The 20,259-nt window shown below is 43.8% G+C and overlaps 1 protein-coding gene across 7 annotated transcripts in view; it reads right to left on the bottom strand.

Moving 5' to 3' along the window:
• Nucleotides 1–20,259, bottom strand: part of EPHA5 (EPH receptor A5) — a 175,065-nt gene continuing 154,806 nt past the window's right edge. For 5 of the 7 annotated variants that reach the window (XM_017736818.1, XM_017736817.1, XM_017736821.1 and 2 more), the window contains 6 exons: nucleotides 16,408–16,469; nucleotides 15,396–15,605; nucleotides 13,444–13,593; nucleotides 8,749–8,942; nucleotides 5,679–5,834; nucleotides 1–2,075 (listed from right to left, as the gene is read on the bottom strand). In XM_017736818.1, coding sequence (XP_017592307.1) covers nucleotides 1,859–2,075; nucleotides 5,679–5,834; nucleotides 8,749–8,942; nucleotides 13,444–13,593; nucleotides 15,396–15,605; nucleotides 16,408–16,469 — 989 coding nt within the window. In that variant the 3' untranslated portion in view covers nucleotides 1–1,858. The remainder of the gene's footprint in view (nucleotides 2,076–5,678; nucleotides 5,835–8,748; nucleotides 8,943–13,443; nucleotides 13,594–15,395; nucleotides 15,606–16,407; nucleotides 16,470–20,259) is intronic. The other 2 variants (XM_017736819.1, XM_017736820.1) reach the window with 1 other exon arrangement.

Below are 20,259 nucleotides of genomic sequence, written 5' to 3'. Positions count from 1 at the left end.
TATCAAATCCTCTCAAATGTGAAGCCACCAGCCAAAAGCATGGAGGACTCCTCAGAGAGGGGGAAAAACACTACTGTGGGGTCTTTCACCTCAGCAAAGATGAACCAGAAGACAACAGCTCCTGAACCAGATGCTTGCCAAGTACAAAAATCAGCAGCTTTCTTCAAAAGCCACCTTGCACATAGCAAAGACAGCAACTAAACTTTCTAAAAACTGCCTAGAGAATGCAGGAGCTTTAATTCCGATGTTTCAAGCATGACTTACAGCACATTGCATGCTCCCATGCATCCAGTGCTGAAGGACTTAAAGCAGTGTAAGGCAGAAGATAATTTAGAACAGAATTGGGTGTGCAAACCAGCTGGTTTGGGGACCCAACAACTTCTGTGCCAAAGGGCTGCAAAACAACTGCCTTCAAGCTCCAGTCCAGAGCTGCCTGGCTCATGTTACAGCAGCCAAGTGGTAATTTCACTGGGCTCAGCTCTGCAGAGGAGATGTGAGCAGACATCCACTGGGGCTTTGCAATAAAAATGTGCATTCCCTGCAGGAAAAGGCACAGCTAAGACCCGTGGGCAAACAACACCTGCAATCAGGACCCAGGCTGCTCCTCGCTGTGGGAGTGACCTGACCCCTGGTGTTGGACTTTGTGTGCGCCTCTGCAGTGGAGATCCGTGCACCCATGTGCTGTGTGGTCTCCCTGCTTCAAAATACTTGGCCTCCCCAGCCATGAGACAACTTTTATTCTTGTTTTAGGGAGAAAATTTATCTTTTCACTTCTTTCATTGATGTAGGGCTGAAAATGAAAGCAGGCAGGAATATGAATCACTTGTCAACAAGGTATTAAAAAACTGACCTAAGTTGACCAAAAAGCCAAGGAAATAAAGGGGAAAATTGGTGTCAGCTCATCCCAAGCAGCCTGTACACGGCTGCATGCATGCTGCTCTCTTACCACGGCCTTGCACGGAAGCCCAGCTGCAACATGCCAGTGACAACACGGTATCCCCTTCCCTGCAATAGCCTCCATTTGCAAGGGTTGAATTCACAGTCTCCATGTTGTAGGAAATAGATTTTAAAACATTTTATTTACAAATAGAACTACTTATACACCATGGACCAGTTTGCCAAACACAGTGTAGACTAGGACTGGATTGCCACATAAAATACAACCCCCTCACCAGCTGGTTTAGTCATGCAAGCAAAAGGGCCACAGTCCTGAAAGATTTCTGTGGTCAGCAGCTGTCAGCCTACCACAGATATTTTGTATTTCATCTCCCATCCAGGGCAGATCTCACCACTCTTCTGCACGTGGTGTAACTACAGTTGCCCATGCAGACTGGGACTACTCATGGAGTTAGTCAATTGTCAGTTTGAATGAGGGGAAACAAGAAGAACCTCAAAGACCTTCAGACGATGCTAAAGAGAGAGGAATCCACTTGCTAGGGACTTCTGCGTGAAATGAAGACTTAAAAAAATTTGTTTTAAGAGTTCATCTGCTCTTACTCATAATTCTCATTCTACTTGATTACAAGATGAGAATTTGTTCTGAAGCAGACACAGCATCACAATCCCAGGACTGAGATTTCAGGTTAAGAATAAGCATCTAGAGCAGGTGAACTCTTAAATGTTCTTCATCCAGTATAACTTTTAATAAATAATTTATTTTATTTTAGAAGAAAAATATATACAATGCAAAGCAACACAACACATATTATTACAAATATTCAGAGCTCTTAATCTAATAACAAACAACAGGGTGTCCTGAGATTCAGTGAGTACAGATCTTTCAAAAGGTGAAAATATGTAGTCCACATGGTTAGTAATTGGTCCAGTCAAGGGTCAGACTGAAACTCATGTCATGGATCTATCTATTCTTGAGTATTGTCCTGGTAAAGATATTCTTGCAGTGGATTGAAAGAGCTCCAGACACACTCAAAGTCACTAGGTGGTCCACAAGTTTAAAGAGCAGGTCTGGTCCACTGGAAAGGTTCCCTTCAAGTCTGATATCCAGTTGGAAAGAGAGGGTGGAGGGTGAGGCTCCACTTTTCACAAGGTGATTCATCCCTTTGCAAGAATTAGAGCTAAATGTAGAAATCACTCTTTGTTTGAACACATACATTTTCAGGTCTTTGGTAATCAGGCAGAGCTTAGGACTTGGGGTGATATTCATTGATTCTAGATTTTTAATCTTTTGCTTTCAGAAATTTGTCACTAATACTACTCTTTTCTGGAACAAATGCATCAAGCCATCAGTTTGAAAGAATCAGAGTGGTAATCAGGATTCTGCTTTTCATGTCAGGGGAGGAAGGATTCAAAAAAAGTGCTGAACATCTCTCTCAACCAGGTCCTGTAAAGAAGCCACAAGCTGGGCACCCACAATTACCAGTCCTGTCAGTGTTATGGCCAACTCCTCCTACAGCACTAGTAGTTTTTTTCAGTAGATTTTAGAAAGTCTTTACATTTATCATGTTTTTTTCCCTGCTTTTTCTGGCAGCAATTATCCATCTAATTTCTACATCTGTCTCCTGCATGGTTTCAATTTGGTGAAGATCATTTTGGATGGTATTTGAAGGCAACCTCTTAAATTGTAAAGACTGTTTTACTGATGTCATTTGGGGAAAGCAAGCTACTTTCAGATGTTCAGATCATCTTTTCACCCGATCCCCCCAAGTCCCAGCTCTGGAATATACAGAACAGTTGCCTCTATTAAAAATGACAAGGAACATTTAACCTGAATTCTCCTTTGTAGAGTACAAAATGTTTTGTTTTTCCCTTTTACAGGGAGAAAAAATTGAAAACCTCCAGAAAACCAAACCCTCTCAGTATATCAACCTTTAAAGAACTTTGCTTGTTCTGGTGTTTATTTTCTGGAGAACCCATGAGAGTCTCAGCTGAGCCCACCAGGAGCCATTTTTCTTCCTTACTTTATTTTTTAAGGGCAATCTGCCAGTTTACATCAGCCTGAGCTCAGGACTTCAATACATGACTCTTTTCCTCTTAAGCTGCTATGATGGTTCCTCTTTTTTCAACAGCTGAGAATCTACTGGTTTTTTTTTTTTACCATATCTAAGAGGGATGAGAGAAGTTTTGATTTGGATGGGTACTTGGCTTTTTGATTAATCTTCCACAGTTCTCCCAAAACCAGACCTGAGTGGGGTCAAGCCTTCTTGCCAAGCCACCTGTTCAATGCAAAGGTGTGTGGGCTGACAAAAAAGAATCAAGCAGGTATCTATGCAAGAATCTCTGTCCACAGGCAGCTGGGGTGAGGAGGGAGAATTTAGTTGCTGACATGGGTAACTAACTAGCTGGAATAGGTTTCAACCTGTTTTTCAGTTTCAACTGAAATGGAAGATGGATCCATGAAATGTGTCCTTCCAGTTTAAAAAAACCCCAAAAGCTCCCCAGGCTGCCAGACATCAGCTCCTTTGCACTGCTCTGCTGTTCTAAAAGCCCAGAAGAAAGCTGAAACTGAGCAGCTCAGACATGTTGTCTCCACTGGGACCAGCAGGATGCCATTTGTGCCATAGAGAACATCCTGGGACTTGGTGAGGGGGCCTTCGAGGAGGTTTGCAGCTGGTGAGGGTCAGAGCATCTCTGGCAGCTGTGATTTTATTTAAAGATTTTCAAACCAACTTGCCTTTCTGGTTAAGACTGTGCAGGTAATGGGTTTCTTGGTTCATTGCCAATCAGAATCACCCTTTTAAAGCACTTTCTGCATAGCCTGAAAAGATTTTGGGGGACATTTTTGAAATTTCTGGAATACCAAAGAGTAAATGTAGGGCAATAGTTAAATTTTAAAGTCAAATTAAGGATCTTATTTCATAATCTGAAATGTTGCACTTTAGGAATCTGGAGGTTAGGAATACTTTTGTCAGCAGCATGGGATGCTAAGACAGTGTAGGAGGGATAGTAAGATTGTTTAAAGTTACCCAAGTAAGTAAACTTCTAATTTGCTGTTGAAAGCACCCACTAATTTGGGCTTCAAGTCAACATTTTCTGTGACCCAAACAAAAGCATTTTACTTCTGAGCATTTCGTGTAGAGCTCTTGAAATTGCAGAAAATTCTAAAGAGGAACAAGCTAGAAGCATAATTTTCTTCTTTGATGTGACTGAGCCAAACAGTGATAAATCTGTGATGTATTTTAGACAATCTGCATTTTTCAGCAGAAGTTGCTCTGGTTGTATGATTGGGGTGGTACTGTAGAGGGGAATGCTCCAATGCTTTCCTTTTCTCTTAAATTACTGCTTCATCCTCTCCCCCTTCTTGCCACTCAACCTTTGGCTAGCTCTTTCTGCTATGTGGACTCTGACCAGCCTGGGGATGGGTGCCCTTTTCCTTGGTCAGTGCTCACAGATTATCAGTCTAAACTGTGGAGTCCTCAAAAGCCCAAGTAATGTGACACATAATTGCAGGACAAGGCTGGGAAATAGCATATAAGAGTCCCAGGAGCTCAAAACAGGATCTAGGTAAGAATCCACTGTCTGATTTCCCAGACAGTTCCTAGAGAGGATTTCATCCCTAGCTCAGGGTTTTCATGTGAATGGCTGAAAAAAGACTGGATGAGTCCAGGTGTAAGGGGCAAATATTCATAATGTGAGTGGAGCAAATAAAATGAGTGAGAGCAGATACGCTCCTGCACTCCCTCCATGTATGTAAGGAAAGCTGAAGTCCATGGACCTGCATCACACTCCTGTGCTGTACCGTGAGCTCCACAGCACTGTGGCAGACAGGAGGAAATGCTGCTGTGGGGGTTCTGTGGGGTGGGGGGATTTTTCTTGGTGTGTTCTTAGTCCTCAGCAGCAATTCTGTATGTGCACTGGCAATCTGCATGTGGTCAGAAGAGACACAACCTCCTCCGAAGCAGCAGAGTATAGTTCTTCACATTCTGCCTTAATGCCAGCAGTATACTAAGCTCAAATTAACCCAGCTAGAAAGGCAGACTTTGAGGCGAGTTTGAGACAGCACGGGCAGCAGCAGGAAAGTACTGACGCAATTACACAAGCAAGGCAGGCAATTAAAGGTGGAGCATAGCAAATTGGCAGCCCTGAGGCATTTACCAAGTCATTTGAAGGCTGTTGCCCCAGCTGCAGTCACACCCACGTGCAAAAACCAAGGGCACATTCAGAAGAAAGAGTCTCATTCAGGAAGCCTGTCCTCTAGAGCTGTGGGTTGCTGATGCTCTTGCATTGGCATCAGCTGTTAGCTATTTCTGTTATTGCTGAATACTATTTCCACACCTTACTGGGCTTCACTGTTCACTTGGTTATATCCAGATCAGCCCTGAAACCAGCTCATCTGCTGTGAAGCCAGCATATCTCAGCAGGGACTCCGGCACCTATAAATTTACTAGTAGGGTAGAGGGTTTGTTTTGTTGGTAACCCCAAATAATCAACTGCTATTGTGTCAAGAGGATGGCCTGACAATTACAGAAACTCATGCATGAATTTCTGTGAGCAGAGGAGCCAGAGTACTGGCTGCCAGTATAGTGATTGTAAGTTTTATTACTGCCTGCACTTGTTATCAATAGGGATGCTACAAGGGAAACTGCTGGCTGCAAACACAGTTTTCCCTTTCTGCAGCCTCATCCTTGCATATTTTTGAATGGTTTGTCTTTCTCCTCCCTCCTCCCTCCTCCCACTGCAATTCCAAGAAATGAGGTGAAAATGATCTGGACACTACTCACTCTAGGGTCACCTGAGCCACCGCATCCATTGAACTGTATCCATTCTCCATGAAGATCTCCGTGTATCGGCCCATTTTGATGGCTTCCAGCCACTCACCCACCGACCTGTAGGCACCACTCCCAACTGGACTGTGCTCTACCAACAGATTTGACACTCTAAAGACAAACAAAAACAAAGAAGCAAACAGAATCAGCATTGAGATATACACATGACTCAAGTTGCTTGCATTTTTTTATGGTAAAGATGATTCTTTTGTTCCATTTCCAGTGATTGCTGCAGCCAAAATCCTCCCAGCAGGCTTGATATGCAATGTATCAAACACACCACTTCACCTGCAACCTTACCCATTCTTGAGATAGTTCTTGCCATTTCAGGTCCTCACCACAAGCAGAAAGAGGAGGAGAGGACTGGCATCTATTCCAGTTACCTCTCAGCCACAAGTAGGCTCCCCCAGTCACTCCTACTTCAAAGCCTTCACTTTGACGATTCCTGCTTTGCTCTCTTCCTCTGCCTTTAAAGCTCATAATTAACTTAAGACAGCGCAGAGCCTGGAAGCTGAAACCCAAATTACATTTCCCAGCAGCGGCCATCGATGGCAGGCAGCTGTTAACAGTCCAGGGAGCATTAACAGTGCAGGGGCTGCTCCCGCAGAGTCACGGGGGGGTTCGGATGCCGACAGCATCCAACGAGCCTGCAGAGAGCAGCAATGCTCCAGCCACGCTCCAGCCTGCAAACAGAGGGACGCTCCTGCTCCCACACCCTCACTCCAGACCCTGCCACGGCAATTGCTCCCTGCTCAGCTATGCCACGCACGGAGGAAGCAATTCAGGCAAATAATAACCCTTCACCGCGGCAGGAGCACCGATACAGTACCTGGCACAAGCAGGGTCCACCACCCCACTAATGATGTGCAGAGAGCAAAGAGGGCTTGTCCAAGGTCAGCCAGGAAAGAAACTGGATTTGTTCCCTGCTTTGTAAAACGGGACACACAGCTAACACGAGATTATTACCCACAGGTAAAAAAACATTTTCTAGGTCAGCCTCTATGGTGCCTATTACACTTAAAAGACTTTCAACTGGAAGGAGAGCTGGGATATTATATTATTATAGCACTTCAGGAATCTTCATATATTTTATGAGCACATTAGTATTATTTGTTTATTTAATAGCAATGCTGAAGGGTCTAATAAAATGTGAATACTTGCAGTACCAAGAACATAATGGCTTCCCATAACATTTTATACACATGAGAAATTCAAAACTCCTAAGTAATCATAATGAGAAGTGGATTTTCATCACTAATGTCAGGAGGTACCTAGTGATATCATAGCACATGCTGTAATGTAGAGAGTGACTTCCTCCCTTATTTGCATTAATGAGAATTTCCATAAAGAACACATTACATACATTAAAAAAAATCCTTTACAGCTGCTCTGTATTGAAATTATGATTCATTTGGAATCACTATGGTCTGGGCACAGCAATCTGTGAGACTAGAAACCCAGCCCCAAAGCCTGACTGTTCAGGTGCTCCATCCATATCAAAAATACCCACATCAGCTCTGAAAAGGAGAGGTTTGGAATTGCATGGACCCATTCATGGAGTAAAACATCAGCAAAGTGCTTAGCAGCTCAAGGAAATGGTTTCCTGCCTATTTTCTTCATCTGGCATAACAGTTTGGTATAAAAGAGTGCAGGAACATAACAGGTCTGGAAAATAACTGTTCTGAGTTGAAAATAAAAGAGAAACCTCACATATTTCATGCTGTCATAAACCTTTTCCTGCAGGTTTGCTGGCACTGACATTACATCTAATTGCTAATAAGAATAATTTCTTCTTCAGATGGTAAATGGTACATGTAAAATAGCCCGAGGAACCAGATCTAGCTCATATTTAAAAATTAACAGAGATTGGAGGTTCTTCTCTTTCAGTGCACAAAATGCCATGCGCAGGGACATGCCACCATAGGGATATCCAGCTGCAGCAGGTGAGACATGCCACATGCAGCTGTGCAAGGCTCACTTGGAAGGTGTGGGGACAAATGACTATAAGCTCACAGCAGTCCATCTGCTTTGGTCCATATCACCAGTCTAGCCTAATTGTACCTCCCTCATTCCTGTTCAAAGAAAACAACGTATCTTGTTTTGTCCCTCCCCTGAGAATAAACTTTTCTGAAGGGCTTTTTCCATTGTTAATCAGGGGAACTCCACTGCCATCAGTGAAGCAGCATTTATATACAGATACATATATATATGTGTGTGTGTGTGTGTATGCATATATATAAATTTATGACCTTGCAAGGGACTGTGTGATTAGCAACACCAATGGCTCAGAAGTAATTGTGTACTTACAGTGAAAATAGGAAAAGCCTCTCCAAGACTGTTTAGCTCTTTCTCCCCACGTGCAGCTTTATTTCTTGACTGTGTTTACCTTACTTGTAGCTGTGTAGCTGTTCAGATTCATGCTTAAATACAAACTGGCTGTTCTATTCACTTGATGTGGTTTCAGCAAAGGGTTTGTGTACAGCACTTTGGGAAACAGAGACCTCCTCTTGCAATTACCAAGACTCTCTCAACTCGTAGCGGTGGCTAGCATGCCTGGGAATAGTTGTGGAAGGATGCACCTGGACATCCATGAGCTTTGCACATCCTAAGTTTCCCCAAGAGACACTCTTTGTTTGTATTACCAAGATAAAGTCAACAGGCAGATAATTGGAGCAGTATTTACTGTCTACCTCATGCACTCAGGTCTTCCCTTCTCTAACCTTGCGGTGGAGCACAGGTAGTTTTGTCACATGCAAAGTACTGCTGAAGCTCCTGTTTGTGAAAGACAGACTACGGTAAATTTTCTTTGTGGTAGCAGCACTGCATTTAGAGTAAATGAATTGCTCACTTGGCTGCCAACTGCAACAGAAAAAGTTTGAGCCAAGCTCCCCTGGACATAATGAAGCTGAAGGAGCATCCACCCACAAACACACGCAGGCTAAATAATCAGAGGGAATCCAACCCTAGGGGTGGGTATTCAGACAAGGAGCTTGCTCTGAGAAATGGTTCTGGGCTGAGTCTGTACCTGCTTGATGCATTAACCAACGTCTTCAAGCTGCTCGGGTTACGGATGAGCTTGTCCAACATGCTGACAATTTCGTCAAACTTGGGCCTGCTGTTGCGGTCTTTCTGCCAGCAGTCGAGCATTAGTTGATAGAGAGCAGCAGGGCAGTCCATGGGACTTGGCAGGCGATAGCCTTCCTCCACAGCTTTAATCACCTACAGGGCACAAAACGCAAGGCTTTTCTTCCCCTCGTCTTTTTCCCAAATGCAAATTGACTTTAATGTAGAACTTTGGTATCAGTAACATGCTCACGAAAAATCCTGCCACCCCCCAACTCTGCACAGGACAGGCAAACTCAGTAAACCCCTCTATCTTTCATATTTTCCATGGGATGAGTTGAATAACTTAATTTTTAGTCATTGCAAAATGAATCTAGAAAGCTGAGCCACTGCTGCAACCAGGGGGCCAGATTGCCTGGTTGCACTTGTTCAAAGCTCAGTTGTGGTCTCTACAGTATATACCAGGAAACTCCTGGAGCCTATTCTAAGTCCATGAAAAAGAGCCTACAGGTCTTTCTGGCATCTTCTTGGAGTGCAGTGATTTTGTTTATTCAGATGTTGGCTTCTTTTTAAATGAAAAGGCATATGCTAGACCACAAATTTGTATTACAGTAATAGAAGTCTGACTGTATTTCAAAAGAGACTTTGAATGCTAATTGATGGATGGATTCAAGGCAGAGGCATAACAACCATCTCATATATCATTCAATACTGTCTGGGTCTAGTAGTTTCTTAGTGTGGCCACATTTCTGCCAGGAATTTAAAATGTCAGCCCAAGAGTATGTAAATTAAAACCAGGGGAGTTGTTGCACTGATTTCAAATACAAACCATCTATGGTTTTATATCTCAAACAAGTGGTATGCATATGTGTTGCCCGCCTTCTTGAAAGGCAGAAATGAATAAGTGAGGGCAGAATTGAAGAAGGCAACTTGTTTTCCCCAGTTTGGGGCAGATTTGTGGCAGGGCTTTAAGCCCAGCAGTTCCCAGTTTGAAGCATTACAATTTTCAGGAGACTGCAGCTCATGTTTCAAGCCTCAAGATTCTGTGTCTGTGCCAAGGGAGTCCCGGCAGCTCATCTTCACACCCTCCACTCCCAAGACTCCGTGACCGAAAGGAGCTGGAAGCAGGTATTTGCTATGTCCACATGAAAACCGCATGTTCTTCACTGTCCACTCCAAGGACTACCTCAGATGCCATTCATTCTAGGCACTGCCTCACAATTTCAAAACAACCTGTGTTGAAAAAGAAGGCTCTGTGGTTAGCATGGGAGTTGTTCTCTTGCTCTTTAGTCCCTAGACAAGTACAGGAAGGCTGGCACTGCATTTCAGAAGGCTCCAAAATTCAGGACTGCATGGATTGTTTTTAAATTGTCCTCCATCACAGAGCTTTTTGTTAAGTGGAAGAGTCGCAGGAACAAGCCAGGCCGGCTGAGCAGCAGTAGTGGGAGCCTCAAACTCCCTAAGGATGTACATAGCAGAGAAGTAGTTAGGTGAGGCTTTACGATCTCCTTCACGGGTAAAAAGCACGTCAGAAGATCTGGGCCACAATGTGTGCAGTCCTTTTGCGCCCAGCTGAGATTTCATCTGTCGGTGGAGCAGTTGCACCGCTCTCCACCCAACCTGCACTTGCAAGGCAATCTCTTCTATGGCCTGGCTCTTGCTCCCAGCCCCACCACACTGTGCTATCTGTACTCTCTGTTCTTCACACCATGCTTTTCAGCAGGTCCCTGATTCCAAATTTGCAGCTGCCCTATAAAGAAAAAAGCTTCAGTGTGGCACAGCCACGAGAATGTTATTTGCTGTGTCCACATCTGTATTTATAACAATAATGGGTCATCCTCCAACTGTAGCAGAAAGAAAATAGTAGCAAGACGGGGAGCAGACCATCTGGCACCAGATCAGAATATCTGAACTATATCTGCAACGGGGTTATGCGTGCTGGATATTCCTGGCAGTAACATCACAATCAATAGCGTTAACTCAATTTACAGGATGTCAGTCGTCCTGGTGATACAATGTAAATGGTATCAAAATACTGCAAGAAGCTAGGACGCTGAAATACACTCTTGCATCTGAAGGTGCCTTCAGGCATCTAGCAGTAAGAGGAGCAAAAAACAGAAACAACAAAGACTGAGATGCTTGAGCCACCACAGTGATTAGAAAATAAGAAAATGGGACATTTGCTGCTCCATTCATTGGTGTGTTCTGCTTTGTAAGACTTGAAGATCTAGAATTTGTGCCTAAGGAGGCATTTTTGTCTCTCTTCCTCTTCTGGACAAGAACTATTCAGTTATGGATTGGGGTGACTGAACGGGATGTTTAGGACAGGACAATTTGGGATAGTCTATTTCCAGGAAACCAAAGCAACACTCAGCCATGTTTTCATAGATTCACCAGTCTGAACACTAAAAATCAACCACTGTGATTATTTAGGTTAGCAACCTCTGCAACAGAGGTCACAATATTCCTCTCAATAATTCCTGCATCAAAGCCCTACCTTGTGGTCAAGCCAAAGCATATTTTTAGAGGGCCATCCAGAAACCAGCATGACTCTAAAATGTGGTTTGTAGCTTTACAACCTTGCCTGCCCTATTGCACTGCACCTCCTTTAAAGCAAGCCATCTGTAACACAGTGAGAATAATTTTGCTCATCATCAACTGTGCTTGCAGATGATGTGCTTTAATTACAAGCCATGCAACAAGAAACTCTTGTGCAACAGAGTCCAAAATTTATGTGACCCCTTGTTCCTCTGCACAAAAGTCAATGCTGTATCTAACACCACTGACTCTTCTCAAGCAGAGGAGGGAAGAAGAAGAGGAGGCCTTCAGGAGCTGCATGAGAAATATGCCACAGCACCGAATTAAGTTCCTATGCCACCACCATCTAGGCACTTGCCATCTGCGCAAAGGGCAGAGGCAAGTAGCACAGAGGTTACACAAGCAAAGCCTGAGCAGGAAATGATTCTCATAAACATCTTAGTAGTCTTTTGTTTTCTGCTTTCACACCAGGCACGTGTGAAATTCACCCCATGCCCTATAGAACACAAAGGCATTTGGGCTTTTTGGAACAGTTCTGTAAAGTCTGGATGCTCATAGTGGTATAATTCAGACCAGGGACTCCCCTGGCCACAGAACATTACTTCGCTGGCACCAGCCTCAATCTTAGCCTGGCATTTACTGAACAACATCTGTGCTATGCCAGTGCATCAGCATTAAAGATAGTTACAGTGCTCAGTGTGACTGAAAAAGCTTGGCTCTCAATTGCTGCATTCTCTGCACAGACTATGGAAGCAGTCCCCGTATTTGATTAAGATAAATCCCTGTGTAGGTACATGCTGCTTTACTGAACTTCCTGCAAATGTGACAGCCTCAGCAATGCAGGAGCAGTGGGGCATTCATGCCAAGCAACGTGCTCAGGTCCCTGGCAAGAAGTGTGGCGTGACCGTCTCAAAGGTACTGCTCATTTCCAAGCCTGCGCTCAAAGTGAGATGAGAACAGCAGCTCTGCATGGCAGGTAGTAACATCCACTGATGTTACTCGCTAACGAAATGCAGGAAGAGCAGAAAGCTCAGCCAGAGCCCTTGCTGCCAGTGAAATGGCAAAAAATCACTTGAAAGGAACACTGCACAAAAAAGCAGAAAGGATGGAACACCAGGTGGTGTGACCAGAGGAAACCCATGGAAATCCATCCAGCAGTAGGATCTTCACAGGTAGCAGGGCTGCCCCACATACCTCATGGTGAATCTGACCTCATGACTAGCCAGCATTCTCAGACCATTCTCTGCCTTCAAAAACCATCGTTCTCAGAATGTGAAGAAGAAGGAGAGACCTAGAAAATCTGGCTACCCCAGGCTTACATGTTTTCAGCCTTAGACAAGCACAGATTTTGATGGTGATCTCAGGGTAGAATGCAGCCCTGCAGTAGGATCAAAAGATCCTTACCCAGGCTGGGATTAGAGCTGCAGTTAGGTGGGAGACAGTATTCCCAGGCATCTCCCTGTTTGGAGATGCTTCAGAGGGTGGCCTCGAGGTGAGAGGCTCAAGGGGGCACTGGAACCCAGGAGCAGGGGGACACAACTTGAAGGGTACTGTACAAATGAATGAGAACTTGTGTAAGCACAGACTTACAAGATGTTCACAACTGGAGCAAAACTATTCTCTTGAGATCAGCGATGCAAGAACAACCAATATGCGGCTCTGTGGACTGCTGTCACTAGATCAAATCACCCAGCCTTTGTGCTGGGAAACAAAGCCCTTACCATGACTCTCTTGAGTTTCTGCTTTACGTGGCAGCAGGGGTTTGAGCACACAATTGAAATGCTGCCAGTTTATCAGCATCTATCCCCCGGCAGGCCTTTGTCATTAAGCAGAGGAGGGACAGGCTCCAGCCCTAACAGCATTAGTGAAGCTCCAGCAGTCTGCTGGGGGAAGCAGGCTTGCCTCCGTGCAGACACATTTCCCTCTGTGCACAGCCTGTTCTGGGTTGCTGCAAAAAAAAAAGAGCATCAAACGGGAGGATCATTTCTGTCTGGCATGGTGGAGCAAAGCCATTTTTACAGCAGCTCTCCTCATCTTGTCCCTATTCTGCCTCTCTGATTGCAGAATGAATGCTGAGCCCTCAAAGTCCCATCACACAGCAGCTCTGGCACGTGCTTACATCTTGGTTTGTCATTTCCCAGTAAGGCCTCTCGCCGTAGGACATCACCTCCCACATTACAATGCCGTAGCTCCAGACATCGCTGGCTGACGTGAATTTGCGGAAGGCGATCGCTTCAGGCGCTGTCCATCGAATGGGGATCTTCCCTCCCTAAACAGAAAAGAAATGGAGAAAACCCCAAAAAACAGATTGCAGAGGAGGGCAGAGAACATGCAAAAAAAGTTGAAATGGCTCTTCTTAGAGCACCAAGGGACGTTATTTTCTCTCTGGAAAGAGACATCGAATTTTAAAGTAAATCTGTTTGACAGCATGGGGCCCCTTTCCACATTATCTCAGCCCATAAGCATTTGTAGGCTGCCTACTAATTGGCTGTCCTGAAGGTTTGTTGTTTGAATGTTGTTTGAATGCTGGGACATGTATAGGATCAACATCTCAATTATGTTGCACGGGTTGGTAAGGGAATACAGTTCCTCCAATTGTGAGAGCGAGCGGGGGAGGAACAGACAGTTCTGAAGCCGAGGAAGACTTTGATCTAATGAGGGCTTCATGCAAATTGCTGTGGAAGTAATTCCCTTTTTTTTTTTTTCTTTTTTCTTTTTTCTTTTTATGTGCTCCTGGTCCTGCAGAGAGATCTGTGTAGCAGGCACAGAAATCTGTGTGTGCAAAGACCAGCCTGTTTGGCCTCTGCTGTGGGACTAAAAATGATGCCACAGCTGTCAAATGTGCTTTGGCATTTCCTTTTCTCCTTTCTATCATTTTAGAAATCAAACTTCAGATCAGCTCTGAGAAGGGAAAGGGGAGGGAAAGGAGAGTCTGGATTAAGGAATACTTTTCTCATTGGGTTTAAAGAGTTGTCTCCCTTGATTTATATAAAAAAATATTTTACTGTGAAGTCCCTTCTTTTCCATGTTGAGCTAAATATTGGAAGGTCTCCCTGAACGCCCTCTAACAGTGTTTGTTATTGGAAAAACACAGGATTTGGAACACATTTTCGAAGCAACTTTTAAAAGTGTCTTCTTCCCATAATTACTTATTCACAAGCCCATCAGCACATGCCTTAAGTGAAGGGCTAGACTCTCAGCAGTGCCAATTAGCACATGGCAGCACATGGGAGCTGCAGCAGCGCTGGCCAAGAGCCCTTCTGCCTGCAGGGAAGTGCCAGTCCAGCTGTGCACTGAGTCCCATCACGGGGCCATGACTGACGCAAGCTGAAAGGCCTTTCCAAGATCTCCACAGGAACTGGGAACATGACTCAAGACAGCTCCCACTAGCCATAAAACAACACCCTTGGAAAAACACAGTAATAAGACATGTCCAAGGTGTGCCAATCACTGCCATTAATATTGGAGCCTCTCTCCAAGCCTGTGGTGTTGAGACTGGGTCTTGCCTGCCCCCTCTCTTCAGTGCCAGTGCCATGTGGGCAGAGCCAGGGGCAGAGCACTGAGGTTGGAGAAGCTCTTTCTTGGGTTGGGAGAAATTACTCTTAACAGGGTAATGCTGAGGGCAATGTGCATTGTTTGCAATGGGCATTCATTACACACTTACTAATGTTTTGAAAGGGTCAAATTGTTCAGAAGACCATGGCTTACATCACTGGATGGGTGCCTGAGCAAAGCAACTGCTCTTTCTTCCCTTTGGTATTCACCAAAGAGGACAGAGTAGAGCTTGGAAGCATGGCAACTTCACAAAGTTTGCTATTTGACTCATGTACCCAACTTAAACTTAAGAGTTATTAGTAAAGCTCTGTGTTATTTGGCCATCCCCACTATAAATTAAAGGCGTTTGCAAAATTAATCGGGTGACGATTAACTGTTATCACCTGATCAAACCCTCTTGCACAGTTTAGAGGCTCTGGATTTGTAGAAACCTCTTTGCTAGAGAGCCTGAACACCAAATGTGGCAAGAAATAAATTTTTCTTAAGCTCAATCAGTTTGGTATCCCCATAACTCACCCTGGTTGTGTATGCTGCTTCAGGATCATCTTCTAGGACTCTGGAGAGGCCGAAGTCTGACACCTTGCAGACCAAGTTGCTGTTGATCAGGATATTCCTGGCGGCCAGATCTCTGTGCACGTAACCCATGTCAGACAGGTACTTCATTCCTGACGCGATGCCTCGTAGCATCCCGACCAGCTGGATGACTGTGAACTGCCCATCATTCTTCTGCAAAAGGAAGGAGACACTTGATGAGTTGAGAGCCTCTGCACCCTCAGCATTGTGTGTGCATGAATAAAAATGCAAAGGCAAGTCTCCAAGGAAGGCAACCAGGAAAATTAATAATTCATTACTCTCATGCTCTGACCATGAAGCATTTCTAAGTTTCACTGTTTAGATTAGGATCTCTAGAGACAAAGCTAAGGAAATGTAGCTCTTTTAACTTGAGATCAAGGAGCGAGGTGCTTCTACTGGTGACTCATGAAGAGACTGTGACTGGGAGTGAACACATGTGTATAAGAGTACCGAGTTGGGCTGTTTCTCAGTCAGGCAACTGAATGGCACCAACCTGCATGGAAATCTACCTGCCGGGATTCATGAATACTTGAGGGGGTAGGGGCTCTTCCCCATGTTGCCACACTGCATTTCTAACCACTTCCCCCACGCTCCCTTCTCTAGCTCTTACATTTCATAGAAAAACTCTGACAAGTCAAAGTTTGCTATGCTGCAGTATGGATCTGCTCTTGAACCACATGACATTTTGCACGATAAGTTAATACCTTCCACGCAGTCAACTGCCTTTTAAAACAAACATAATATCCTCCAATTTATTCCTACCTGTTTGTATCATTGCATGCACCAGGTCCTTCATGACGCTGTGTAAATGCAGATCAAAGAGACAACTGAGCTACTCCTGCCTCCAGGCAGTACCAACACCCAGAAAACATTTTCATTGATATTAACCATCTACAAAGAACCCAAACCTGAACCAAGTCCCTAGGTCCCCCTGGAGAAAGAATCTAAGCAATACCTTTAGAAATGTATCCAGAGAGCCATTCTCCATGTATTCAGTCACTATCATTACTGGTTTGCCTGTAAAAAAAAGTGCATTAGTTTGTTAGGAATTTATTTAAAAAACATGAGCAATAAGAAAGTCTTTTAATAGTGCATCTGCATGTGGATATACAGTCGTGCATCAGTAAATCTGCACCAAGACACTGCTGTCCCAGCAGGATGACAAGAGCTGTTCCCAGAATATATACAGAAGCAGGGAAATTAAGGAGGAGGGGATGAAAAAGTAATACCATATTATGGGTGGAGTACCAAGCCCTAAAATGTTTAGATGATGACTGAGGAAGAGGTGGCAAGCTGAACCCAGGCAACCTTATTCTTGTCTCCACCAGCAAGCTGGAAGCTTGCAGAGGCCAAACTGCACACAGCAACCTCTTTGGACCCTTCCCTCAAGCTTCACACCCTGAAGTAAAAACAGGAGCCCAACAAGAGCAACAAGGATGGTCTGAAGCTTGAGCTTGGTAGCCAACAAAACCAAGACCAGGAAAGGATGGGATTGCATTCCCTGTAATTCAAGTAATTCCATGTGACTACCCTTGTAAACAAATCTGGAAGTAAGAAAAGGAATATTTACGCTGCAGAACAAAAGCTAGTTAAGTATGGAATGAGTGCAAGCGGAAATCAAAGTTCTTAACAAAAGACCTGGTCTCCTACTGTTGACAGGAATAATAATGTTTTTCCAAATCTGTTTGATTAATTTTCATGCCCGAGTCATTTTAACGATAATTATATATAGTTTTTGCTCAGTTCTTATATCTAATTTCTCGCTAGCTTGCCACAATGGCGTAGCAATAATTGTGGTGTGCTCCAGCCCTTGTAAATTCAATGAAATCTTAGAAGAACATGTAAATTATTTTTTATTTAAATCAATTTCCATTAGCTAGCACACAGCACAGACAAAAGAGGAGCTGTCAGTTATTTGTAAAGTGCATTGTAAATGTCTTTTATAGAAATGATCAACGAGAGCTGCCGTGTGTCATAACATGCACGTGAAGGTAAATACCAAAAATCAACGCATGTCCTACCATTTAGATAGATCTTAATTTTCCCATTTTTGATTACCTTAACTATTTTGCCTAATTTACCGCTTAATTATGTACATAACAAAGGCAATTGTGAACTTGTCAATCAAAATACTCATTGCTGTGCAAATACTACCTTTGCAGCATGAAGGACCTGCGCTTCTTCAACTCTTTTAAGTTACTATCACAGCTGTTGCCCAAGCTTGAAACTTGCCCAAAATATTGCTTTTGATATGAGAAATGCACCCTGGGACCATGAAAAATATTGCTGAATCCCAAATGAAATGACGGGCCCCATTTTAAGGATGACAGACACCTGTCTACGCACAACATGGGCTGGATGGAGGAAGGAGATCTTGGGGGCCATTGGTATTGGCTGGCAAAGATGTCAGTGGCTTTGCAGGGAAGAAAACCCCAGGGATATCTCAAATGTTAAAAACTTTTTTGTTTTTAAATGCTAAACACCCAACTGTAGGATGGCATTCCTTATCTCTGACACTTCAAGGCAGTGTTGCAGTGAGGATGAGGTCGTGTTATGCCACCACCCTGGGGGACCTCCTCCAGACCTTTGGATGCCATCAGAGGGAAAAAAGGTAGGATTTCTGGCACTTATGTTTCATTATCTGACTGCTGCAGGTTGGCAGCAGTCATGGAATAAATCAGCCCCATATCCAAGAGCATGGAAATAAGGACACAAATAGATAACTTTCAACAAAGTAAATTAAAAGTAAACATCAGCCCTTCCAAAGTGCTGGGCTGATTCTCTGTGTCACCAGGGCTTCCTCCTGCTGGCGTTACATGGCCATAAAATGTATGTTGATGGCACTCATGTCAATGTATTAATGCAATGTGCACAGCATCAGCGCAACCAGATGGGATGCAAATGAAAACTGTCACTACCTCTGTAAAGCAGAAATAGCTAAGGGTTTGTCTGCAAGGCAACAATGATTAGTCCAAATTAACTAAGGTGTGCATTTGAACTATATTAGTTAAATATAACGATATTCTCATTCAGAATTAAAAATGGCCTAATTTAATTTAACTTAATTTACTTCCAAAGTAAATCATGATGCAGAAAAGACATTCTACCCTAAAGATCTGATTCTACAAAAGGCCAATGACTAAGACACTGAAGAGTAAAAGAAATTAAATACTTTGAGAGAGCAGAATACTTTGCAATTCATAAAGGTTGTTTTGGTCCATGTAAAAGAAAAGGAAAAAGCTATGAAGATGCTACAGATGTCTGCTGGAAAAAAATTCTGAGTGCAGTAAACAAACATTTACTGTGATAATGAGAAGCTCTGGGTGCATATAACTCCCTGAATCTGAACTCCAGTTGCTGCAAGTCCAATTTAGAAGCAGAGCTCCCTGTGTTTCCACAGCCTTTGGAGCAGATGGCCACTTTATATAAAAGGCAGCTTGCTAGGGAGGCACATTCTCACTAGAAGTGAGATTCCCAACCATCCCCTGAGGCCCCAGCAGCCAGAAAGACTCAAGCCGATGCCAGCAGCAGCTTTCATGGATGTATAATCATCACCCTGCCGAATATTCCACATCCCTGCAGGGCTAGAAATTGGACCTCTTATGTATTAAGGGTTACACAACGTATCCCCAAGAGACTTTGATATTTATTATAAATTTTTGGGAGAAATCTGTTTTGGTTATTTTCTCTTTTCTTTAAGTTTTAGGAAATACAATTTCAAGGAAAAAGGCAAGAAAAGGCTGTTGATTACAAAACAGCATTGATTTTGTGGAGGTTACAAAGACAAACAGCTAGAGCCTCTGTACCTCCTCTACTGCAGCTCTGAAAAAGAACTAATGTTGGAGATGCTTCCTCTGAGGACTGACAAATGGTACTGAGAGCAGCACATGGCCCCAGATGCCACCATCTGAACAGCAATAGCTAAGCAAACTCTGACACTACCAAACGTGAAGACAAGAGGGGAGACAGCCATTCACACCTGTGAGGTTGGTGCTTCTTCACTTAAAATACATCTTAAAATAAAGGAGTAGTTCAACAAAATAATCCTTGATGCAAATAAAGTAGATCCTCCAAGGCTCTAAAATGGATGAGTTACAACAGCTCTACACATTTTCCAGGGCCTCAGCACAGCACCAACAGTCTTGTGCTCAGCACATTTGGATGTGCTGTCCCTTTCCCTGCCCTTATCTTTAGTGCATACAGTAATTTGGACAAGAACTGGGCTGGAAAAGTTACAGAAGGTTGTTTTGCAAACTGAGCAGTCAGACCTCAGTAACTCTTGTGCTGGGATGCCCTCAATCCCTCCCATATGCCAGCACCATGGGCAGCTATTATCAGGGGCATCTCTAGCAGATCCCAGGGGAAGCTTGCTTTTAATCGTGGTTTTATACATTCCTGTCATCTACACCTACAGTCCCGTTGTTCTTCCTTGCTTCTGGAAAGCAAAACTTCAGCTACCTTCTGTTCTTGTTTGCATACCATGGGAGTGATCACTAGGCTCAGTACTACCTTCCTGTGGGCTTTGCTTCAGTAGTTTCTCAAAATATGACGGCTGGAAATCATCATGGGGTGTGGGATGGGTTCCCCTTTGTCCCAGACTCTTGGTAGCAAATCTTCCCCATGTACCTGCCAGGGAAATCACTTCCCACTACTTGGCACATCTTTGTTCACCTTGAGGATGATATGGTTTCAAAAGGAAACAAATAAAGGCAGAAATAAGAGGCAAGCCTACTTGGAAAACTTAGTGGCTGGCCTGGCGTTGCTGTGTTGAAAATGCTCTTGCATTTTGCAGGTGGTATGAGCTGCT

The sequence above is a fragment of the Corvus brachyrhynchos genome, unplaced genomic scaffold (genome assembly GCF_000691975.1).
Source record: "Corvus brachyrhynchos isolate BGI_N302 unplaced genomic scaffold, ASM69197v1 scaffold175, whole genome shotgun sequence".
Lineage (NCBI taxonomy): Eukaryota > Metazoa > Chordata > Aves > Passeriformes > Corvidae > Corvus > Corvus brachyrhynchos.
This window is presented reverse-complemented; position numbering and strand designations above follow the sequence as displayed.